This window comes from Chaetomium globosum, genomic scaffold, assembly GCF_000143365.1.
Source record: "Chaetomium globosum CBS 148.51 scaffold_1 genomic scaffold, whole genome shotgun sequence".
In the NCBI taxonomy this organism is placed as follows: domain Eukaryota; kingdom Fungi; phylum Ascomycota; class Sordariomycetes; order Sordariales; family Chaetomiaceae; genus Chaetomium; species Chaetomium globosum.
In genome coordinates, this window is record NT_165976.1 from 2401672 (window position 1) to 2412175 (window position 10504).

A 10504-nucleotide genomic window follows, 5' to 3' on the forward strand; every position below is an offset into this window, starting at 1 on the left:
CAAGGCAGGAGGTTGATCACAGTGAGGAAAACAATCTCCAGGGGTAAACGCACGGTATCTCTGGTCACCCCTGAATCTGAGGGCGTCCAGATCCTTGAATGCCGGCTTGCTTGCGATCTCATCAATCTTTCTTCTTCGAGCGTCGCGACCATGCCTCGCTAGTGCTGAAGGTCTGATACTTCTGTCGCTCGTTTGGCTCTGCCGCACTCCGTTCTTTCGCCTTTCGATTGCTTTGCCGCTTGTTGGCTGCCACTTCCATCCCGGAGCTGCCTTGTCCTCAGTTCTTTTTCGCAACAACACCAGGCCCCGTCTTTTGATTTGTGCAGCAGGAAGCGGGAAGCGGGAAGCGAGGGGGATCGATCGTCTCCCGATTGCCGTTGCCCTTGAAACCGTTGCTAAATTCCATGCCGCGCCCTTCTACACAGTACACCCGGAGCAACTCGGTTTCTTCAAATTGTCGTTCTATTGCAATCAACCTTCAACCTTCGTCTTCTCATTGTCATCGGGCAGGAACCACCTGCACCTGCGCCGCTGCACCGCCGATGCAACTTGGGAGGGCCTCGAAATCGTAGCCTGGACGATACGGAACATTTGACCGAGCGTGCCTTCCTTGGCTGTGGCCAGGTGCAAGCGCCGCGCTATTTTTTTTTTGGCAGTCAGCACTCCACGGGACATTTCTGAGTGGCCCCAGTTCTCGCTCCGCCCGTCTCCTGAGAGACCTGCCCTGAATCCTCCCCGCCAACCCAGGTACTGCAGCAAACACCAGCCAGCACCTGGGCAACAGCCTGGAGAGGAGGGCCCATCCACGCCAAAACTCATCCGACTCCATCCCGTCCCCGGCTGCTCTCCAAAACAAGCGCCGTGCACAGTAGGTTGATTTCTACCTTTATTGATGCCAGCGGTGCCAGCATTTAGTGTTTTCAGCTTCCCTAAGAGGTGATTGGGCTCGATACCTCGCCTCGACAACAATACCGCGTTGTACCGTGTTCATCCCAACTTGCGTTTCTGAGGCGGCCGTTAGCGGAGACCCCGATCACATTGGGTGAAGTCCCTGCTCGGCCACGCCAGGTCGCAAACCTCCTGACCCTGAGCGCGATCGCTAACACGGGACGATTACCAGGATCATGTCACTTCCTCAAAGACCGGGCGCGACGCCCTCGTACGAAGAACGGCACAGCTACCGACAATCGCAATCGCGACGCCAACAGCGTCCCGCCGATGTCGAGGCCGGTGGTTATGTCCCGGTCGGCGCTGGGCAGTCACTCCATCAACGTGGGCCATCAGCATCCTCTTTCGCCGAGACAATTACGTCTCCTAATCCGGAAATAGAGAGAACCCCCCTGTCGCCAACATCACCCCACGCGCACCCGCCAGACTCGCCCTTCCAGCGCAAGAGGAGTCTGGTCAGGCCGGAGCGGAATAGGATAGGGAAAGACCATCCAAATTATCACTACCGGAAACATGCGGCGAACATGAACACGTTGCCGTCCTCGACGGGCAACGACCCTATTGCGGAGGACCTAGAAGGGACAACCGACTTGTCTAATTCCGGTTCGAGGAACGACGAGGTTCTTACGGACGCCACGCCACCACCAAGGAGGGTCCGTTCAAAAAAGCACCGCAGTGTTGAGACTGAGAAACCAGGCCGGACGAGGCGGAGGGCGTCGAGCGCCGCGAAACACGGCAAGATCACGAAAGATTCAAAGCGCCAGCGGCAGCAGGACGAACAGTTGCGACCGCCAAGTCTCTGGAACATCTACTGCTCGATAATAACGTTCTGGTGCCCGGGTTTCCTTCTCAAGTGCTTTGGCCTACCCGCCAAGGCCCAACAGAGGGCATGGAGAGAAAAGATGGGTCTCATCAGCATAATCCTGTTCATCATGGGCGTTGTCGGCTTTCTCACATTCGGCTTTACTCAAGTCGTCTGTGGATCGCCCCCATTACGACTGCGGGTGAACGAGGTCGACAGCGGTTTCATGATTTTCCACGGATCCGCCTACGACTTGACGGGATCCCACCATCCCCTGGCTGAGGGAATCCCCCTTCGCCAAGACAAAAGCGGCGCCAACGTGCTGTATGACCTGCCAGAAAAGCACGGCGGGAAAGACGGAAGTTTTCTGTTCCAGAATGTCAACGGCAAGTGCAAGGGGCTCATCACAGCAACGCCGAACTCAAACATTCCGACAGACGCGAGCGGCAGTTTGGCCTGGTATTTCCCCTGCACAACCTTCAACCAGGACGGTTCCTCGCGACCCAATATGACGAGCCCATACTACCTCGGCTATGCCTGCCACACTAGCGCCCCTGCCCGAGACTCGTTCTACCTAGGACTCAGCGGTGCTGCCGATGTTTACTTCACCTGGGACGACATCAAGAACAGCTCCCGCAACCTGGTTGTCTATTCCGGTAACGTTCTCGATTTGGATCTGCTGTATTGGTTCGATGATTCTCAAGTCACATATCCCGCGCGCTTCAAGGAGCTGAGAGACACCGACTCGGCGGCAAACCAGGCCATCCGAGGCCGCGATATCACACGCGCCTTTCAATCCTCTGGCGATAAGCAGTATGCCGAGTGCTTTGAGGAGATCCTCAAGGTCGGAACCATCGACACGGACACTGTTGGGTGCATTGCGTCAAAGGTTGTTCTCTACCTTTCACTCGTTTTGATTCTTTCCGTCGTGGTCGCAAGGTTTGTGCTTGCTATTGTCTTCCAATGGTTTATCAGCAAGACCTATGCCGCGTCCAAGACCTCGCAGACGGCGGACCTGCGGAAGCGCAACAGGCAAATTGAAGACTGGTCCGAGGACATCTACCGGGCTCCCCCCCGCATGCCGGGTGACATTGGGAGCAGCGTCAATGGCTCCTCCGATAGGCAAAGCAAGCGCAGCAGCACCTTCCTGCCCACCACATCCCGGTTTTCGGCTGTCTACGGCAACGAACGTGGCAATAGGAGGTCTGGGGTTCCCACCACCATGGCAAGCCAGACCGCGGCCGGTCAGCTGCTCAACCCCAACATGATGTACCGGCAAGGTAACGACAGCCGGTCAAGCTTCCTCAAATCGGATCCGTATGCTACTAGCAACAGCCCCACTGATGGACCGGGACCTGCCGGCTTTATTCACGAAGCTGTGGTCCCCCAACCCCCGTCGGACTGGGTGCCCTTCGGCTTTCCCCTAGCCCACGCCATCTGCTTGGTGACTGCCTACTCGGAAGGCGAGCTCGGCATTCGGACGACCTTGGATTCTATCGCCATGACGGATTACCCTAATAGCCATAAGGCGATTTTGGTCATTTGCGACGGTATCATCAAGGGCGAAGGGGAAACATCTTCGACCCCGGACATTGTCCTGAGCATGGTGAAGGATCACAGCACGCCTCCTGAACAGGTCGAAGCATTCTCGTACGTTGCGGTCGCTAGCGGTTCGAAGCGGCACAACATGGCCAAGATTTACTCGGGCTTCTACGACTACGGCGCCAAGTCCGCAATTCCCCTGGAGAAGCAGCAGCGCGTTCCCATGATGGTGGTCGTGAAGTGCGGGACTCCGGATGAAGCGACTAAGTCGAAACCTGGAAACCGCGGCAAGCGTGACAGCCAGATCATTCTGATGTCTTTCCTCCAGAAGGTCATGTTTGACGAGCGGATGACGGAACTTGAGTACGAGATGTTTAACGGACTCTGGAAGGTCACCGGTATCTCGCCCGACTTTTACGAGATCGTACTCATGGTGGACGCCGACACAAAAGTCTTCCCCGACAGTCTGACGCATATGATTTCTGCCATGGTCAAAGACCCCGAGATCATGGGGTTGTGCGGCGAGACAAAGATCGCGAACAAGCGGGCCAGCTGGGTCTCGGCTATCCAGGTCTTCGAGTACTTTATTTCTCACCACCTCGCCAAGTCTTTCGAATCGGTCTTTGGTGGTGTCACCTGCCTTCCCGGATGTTTCTGCATGTACCGGATCAAGGCGCCCAAGGGCGCTCAGAACTACTGGGTTCCGATCCTAGCAAACCCGGATGTGGTCGAACACTACTCGGAGAACGTGGTTGATACACTGCACAAGAAGAATCTTCTCCTGCTCGGTGAGGATCGGTACCTCTCGACCCTGATGCTTCGGACTTTCCCCAAGCGCAAGCAAGTCTTTGTGCCGCAAGCTGTGTGCAAGACGACGGTGCCGGACACGTTTATGGTGCTACTCTCGCAACGCCGTCGGTGGATCAACTCGACCATCCACAACCTGATGGAGCTTGTCCTCGTCCGGGATCTGTGCGGCACATTCTGCTTCAGCATGCAGTTCATCGTCTTCATCGAGCTTATCGGTACCCTTGTTTTGCCCGCCGCCATTGCATTCACATTTTATGTTGGTAAGTTTTTGGCAAAGCCTGGTCCCAGCCCCAAGTTTATCCGTACCGAAGCTAACATGAGTTTCTTTCCAGTCATCATTTCCATCATCAATTCGCCCCCGCAAATCATCCCCCTCATTCTGCTCGGTCTGATTTTGGGTCTGCCAGCGGTCCTGATCGTCGTGACAGCGCACAGCTGGTCGTACGTCGTGTGGATGTTTATCTACCTGCTCTCGTTGCCCGTTTGGAACTTTATTCTGCCGACGTATTCGTTCTGGAAGTTTGATGACTTCTCGTGGGGCGACACAAGAAAGACGGCGGGCGAAAAGACCAAGAAGGCTGGCATCGAATACGAGGGCGAGTTCGACAGCAGCAAGATCACGATGAAGCGGTGGGCCGAGTTCGAGCGTGACCGCAGGACCCGCAACAACAGCTACTGGGGCTCGACGGAGAATATCGTCGGTGGGGGGAGCCAACAAATGGGTCATGGACCGTACGACGGTTACTACTCGGATCAGTGAGCCTGAGGTGGCTTGTTTGGAAAGCCTTGCTTTTTTCTTTCAATTTGGGGCGCTCGCCTGTTTTCCCTCTCTCTTCGCCCCGCTTCCATCCCGCCGATGTTTTTACTTGGCTATGATCTTTTGAGTTTCGGAGGGATGCAAGAGCATCCTGGTGGCGCACATTCGGCTCTTCCCGACGTCTTGGTTTATGATAAGCGTTGTTGTATATAATTGCGCGAAGACTGTAGTACGCTGTTAATAATTTTGAATTGCTCAGACTTCCTCCAGCGTATACCCTGTGGGCTTCGATACTGCCAGTCGAATGAGGCTGAAAAAGCCAAACGTTTCAGAGAAAGTTTGTGGCACGCGAGAATAAGCTTCCCGACAAATATAGGGGCCTCCCGTGTGTAGAGGGTCCTTTGCGCGGATTACCAGCCAGCGTTGGATACTCATTGATGCGAGGTATCGGGCCAGGACGCGTTTGACAGCCCAGCCGGGGAGATCAACGGATCTTGCATTCTTTCATGACAATCTCGCTCTCCTATCCACAGGAAGGAAGTCAGCTCGCACACTCGCTCGCAAGCCACTCCTGGATGTGATGGGACCGGCACTTGTGGGATCTGTGGGGTTCTGCAAGTCAGCCCTCACGATACTACCGTGTCCTCCCTTCGGGAACGATGGTGCGAGGCACAAGGCTTTGCATTCATGTACGAAATACATACATACATCCATGGTTATCTTCTTGCTATTGTATGAGCCATCTCCAGGGTCGGGTTGGGTATCAGTGTAACATAACTCACCCCCATCTCCCATTATCAGCAATTTTTCCCGACTCGCGTCTGATATCTGTTCCCCCGGGCCAGCTGAGTGTTCGCTCTTCACTTTCTCGGGCCGTGAAAACCGCGAGTGGGAGCCCGAGACGCCACGGACGCCACCATCACAATCCGGACGAGCACCTGTTTCCCAATCGGTTGGCAGCGACAGCCGGTGAGAGGGAGGAGCAAGCCCCCAAGCAGCCACCTAGGGCTTGGCCAACGTGGGAAAGGGGGAGGATGCAGCTCGCCACGAAAGCTTGCTGCGCGCAGGCTCAAAGCCATTTTGTGACTGATCGCGTCGAATTGGCAAAGACATGAATGATCCAATCCGAGACGACAGAAGGACTTGCAGACAGCCGACGGGATCACGGCAACGGGCACAACCCATCCACGCACTGCTTACTTCCACGGGAACCACCACTGACCATCAACGGGGGGTTTCTAAGTTCGGAGGGACCTATCGTCCGGGGCCAGTCATGCTCGCCCACCCGGAGCACCTGAAGGATCATGTGTCCCTCAATCTCACGTCCGTCGCAAAGTGCGGTTGCAAGGAAAGGAAGGGAAGCGAAGCCGTGTGTCCAAGACGGCGGATGCAGGGCGACGAGTTTGGGGGAGGTTGGATGCAGGGTGTGTGGCGCCAAGGGTGTCTCTGGCACCAGTTCCGCATTCACCCACACCACCCATTGCCCGACCTGAAGCCCCGAATCGGCACCCCGCATGCAGCTTGTGCCTCAAGAACTCGACCAAGCCGAGTCGGGACGGCGTGAATGGTGGTTCAGGCTTTGTGGACAGACGGTTCCCGTTTCGTGGCGAGCGAGGTGGACTTTTCGTATAGTCAGCTGGAATAATGCTGCTATAGGAAGTGGACTCGGTTTAAGTTCAATGGCATTGTATTCAAGTTGACCTCGCAACTAGGTACCTAAGCTACGTAACGGAAGGAACGACAACAATTAAAACGGAACTTCCGTCTCGGAAGGCTCGCGGGAAAAGAAATCCCTTGAACCTATCCCGCCTTCCCTTGCCTTGACTTTCCTTCCTCTTCGGTACATACATACAGTGCAGTTGCGGATTCCCGCCATGCATCCACACTGGCAGCGTGCTGAACCCCCCACCCCCGCAGCCCTAAGGTGATTCGCTGTCGACTCGTCACTTGGTCCGAATTTGGAGCGATGGAAAGGCAGCGCAGCGCAAGTCAGACTGAGCCCGAGCTCATCCCGAGTCAAATCGGCCTTGCTCTTGCCCCTATATTTTTTCTTCCTTGATACAAAATATTTTCAAAGGAAAAAAAAAGACGCAATTCAACACTTGAGGGGGCCGTTTGTGCCGTCTCCGAGTTACAAACGAGTTACAAACCGGGTCGGACCTTCATCTCCAAGCGGGAACTCGGCAAATCGACAACAACCTGGAACTTAACCAGGGTACAGTTGGACTGAGACCACCCCCACTCACGGCGGGTGGACTTGTGGACTCAGTTGTTGTGGACTTGCCGTCACTGGTGAGGCGGCTGGGCGGACATCTTGGGACCGCTTCGCCCCTCAACTGTATTCAGGTCGGGCCTCACTGCCCAACTCACTAGCCCGTGCCGACAGCAACTGGACCCGCCCAGGGCATCCCGCCGATCAAAAAAGGGAGTGAGCTGGACTTGAAGAGACAAAACAAAACCGGCCTGGGTGGGTGAGAGTGAGAGTGAATCAAGAACACACGCCGTCGAGCCGATGCAGCCCAAGGGCCGGCCGCCGTCCATCTCACCGCATCATCCTAACACTTAGTTATTCCTCGCTGGCCAGCATGCCGATCATGGCGCCTCTACCTGTGGGTTCCTCTCCGCACCCGCACGACGTGTCCCGCAGACTCGGGCCCCTCACCAACACATCCCTGGCCTCTTCCACGCAGGCAACCCCCACTCACGAGGACAGTGGCGGTGATGGAAACGAGGTGATGATCTATACCCTCGACGACGCCGACGACGAGAGTCAGGGCCATATCGACACATTAAACGATGGGGAGAGTGAAGACGGGGGACAGGAAGAGGACGATAATGACGACGCCGATGATGCCTACGACGAAGAGGACGAAGAGAGCTTATACGACCCGGCGTACCATAACTGCCCCATCCATTATCAGCAATCCCTCGTTCACCACGAATCCCTCTACTACCAAGACCCGGATACCTACCTCTCGGACGACGAGGTAATGTCCGATGACGCTGGCGCACCATTGACGGACCATGTGGCTACCCAGCACCCCGCCGATAACATGGATGTGGATGTACCCGCAGAGGTCGAGTTTCCATGGGACGACGACGACGACGGCAGCAATCCGGAGTTTGATATCATGACCCCCAATCCGGACATGGTCGCCGACGCGCAAGCGGCGGCAATGGAAGTCCATACTCAAGCCACCGCCATTCTGAACACAGCGCCGTTTGTCGGCCTTACCTGGGAACAATTTCCACCAGGAGCCACCTGGACACACGCTTTTTCTGTTCCAAATTCGAATCCTGCTACCATCGGGCCGTCAAATTATGGCCTAGCCGATTTCCTTCACCACTGGGCACGTCACAGCCGAACTTTTCCAGGCACGGCTCGGGGGGGTTGTCCCTGGCCGGCCAGCGTCAACGCACTCCAATCCTCCGGAGATGAATTAATCAAGTATGACGATCTGGAAGGGGACCGGTGCGATTTCCAGGGGGTTGACTGGGAGGACATCGGGGTCGCAAGGAAGGATGCCCGAGAGCGCCGGTTCCTGACATACAGCAACTACGTGAACAAACCAGGTTCGGATAAGTGGACGGTAAGTACAGAAGGCTGTCTATCCTAGTTGCTTGGTTCTGCAAAGGAAGAGACTTACCCGTGCCACAGCCGAACCTCCCAGACGCTGTTCTCCCACGTAATGAGAGCTTCTTTCGGTTTCGTCGCATGGACATCAAGCGGAACATCCACTTGTCGCACTTCCAGCTGCGCAACGTGTTTGCAAGCACTTCGCGTTCACGCGTCTTTTATCCCGCCCTCGGCACCATCCAGCAGTTCAATCCCATGTCCGGCCATGGCCGCGCTATCATGGAACTCAGCGACGCGCCTGCTTCCCAAGTGTCGACGTTGGCCGCTGGTCAGGGCGTTCTAGTCGCGGGTGGCTTTAGTGGTGAATACATGCTTCGCCATTTGGACTCGTGTGAACCAGAAAGCACGGCTTGTCACGAAGGTGTCATCACCAGCAGCATCAGCGGTATCACGAACCACGTCGCCGTCCACCAGGCGCGGATTTCCTCCGCCCCGCGGGCGGACTTTGCATCCAACGACAACTGCTTCCGTGTCTTGGATCTTACCACCGAGACCTGGGTGTCGGAGGAGACGCATGACTTCGCGCCCAACTGTGCCGCCCTGTCGCCCGACGGACGGCTCCGCGTCATGGTAGGGGACAGTCTCGACGTCATCATTACGGCCGCCGAGTCGTCGCGCCCAAAGGGCGAACCAGACGTTCTGCAAAGGTTATCCGGCCACCGCGACTTCGGTTTTGCTTGCGACTGGGCCGACGACGGATGGACTATCGCCACGGCGTTCCAGGACAAGACTGTCAAGATATGGGATGCCCGTCGGTTTACCGACAGCGCCGGCAATGCCGCGCCGGTCTGTACCATACGCAGCGAGATGGCCGGCGCGCGGAGTGTGCGCTTCTCGCCCATCGGCAGCGGGAAGCGGGTCCTCGTCGCCGTTGAAGAGGCCGACTTCATCAACATTATCGATGCCCAGACCTTCCGTTCCAAGCAGACGGTCGACGTCTTTGGCGAACTCGGCGGCATCTCGTTTGAGAACGGCGGCCAGGATCTCATGGTGCTGTGCTGCGATCGTTCTCGCGGGGGGATTCTGCAGCTGGAGAGGTGCGACCAGGGAGGCGATCCTACGTGGAATTCGGGTGGTGAACTGGTTACTGATGACTGGCCGCGGTCAATATTCACCAAACATAAGCATACGAACAGGAGCCGGCGACGCATCGCTGCTTATACAGACATGGATCCGTTTTGAGCGCCAGTTGTTAGCACGAGGGGAATATTTCGGCCCGACGCCGTTGCGAACTTCGGTGCGTTTAAACGGCTAAGCAGCCGAAACCCGCACGGCTGAACCGTGAAATGCTAGAGTTCACCCTACCCAGGAGTGTTTGAATCCCACACGACGCGGGTATTCATCGATTATATCCGTGCCTGAGCAAATAACGAGTTGGAATTCGGTCTGAGACCCTACAGATCGTTGCGAAGAACCATGAGAGAGAGTGATAGCCAACCAGATCATACGCTGAAACGGCTCAGGGCTAGTATCTATTTGAATGAAAGGAGAGGTTTGACGGAGCCTTTGTTGTTGGTTGAGTGTATCTCACGCAACCCATGGCTTATGGCCGATATGGGGTGGCAGATACCGGACCAGGCAAATCCAGGACAGAACTGACCGTGGGCCAGGGGCTATCGGGCTCACTAGTGGTTCTTTCGGGTTGGCGGCGGGCCACGCAGAGATGCATGGGATGTAACGTTCGTTACGATGGCGTTCATGGGCAGATTTGGAGTTGCGACAACGATGAGCGGCCCCTTTACGCTCCAGAGTGTGGAGTTGGGGGTACGAGGACCTGCGGGTTGCCTCACGAATCCTTTACGTTTATGATGAAGACGTGGGTGGGGGATATATAACATTTACGTTGGGGCACTATATACGAATCTGCCCTTTTCTTCTTCATCTGTTCTCAACCTTTACGTTTACGTTGTTTCCTGGGATGGCCATATCTTCTGGGTTAGGGCGACGCTGTTTTCAACGTGGGGAAGGCCCGGCTTAAAATAATATCGGGATGCCTACTGTGTGCTTG

The 10504-nt window shown here is 56.0% G+C and overlaps 2 protein-coding genes across 2 annotated transcripts; both read left to right on the forward strand.

Annotated features, from left to right (window-relative positions):
• Positions 1–3353: 3353 nt before the first annotated feature.
• On the forward strand, positions 3354–4862 carry CHGG_00787 (uncharacterized protein; the record flags this gene model as incomplete). Its single annotated transcript, XM_001220007.1, has 1 exon — positions 3354–4862. The coding sequence occupies one exon, from the start codon at positions 3354–3356 to the stop codon at positions 4860–4862; it is 1509 nt and encodes a 502-aa protein (XP_001220008.1).
• A 2582-nt stretch (positions 4863–7444) lies between these two features.
• Positions 7445–9678, forward strand: CHGG_00788 (uncharacterized protein; the record flags this gene model as incomplete). Its single annotated transcript, XM_001220008.1, has 2 exons — positions 7445–8449; positions 8518–9678. 2 exons carry the CDS (start codon positions 7445–7447, stop codon positions 9676–9678), a joined length of 2166 nt encoding a protein of 721 aa, XP_001220009.1.
• Positions 9679–10504: the final 826 nt, after the last annotated feature.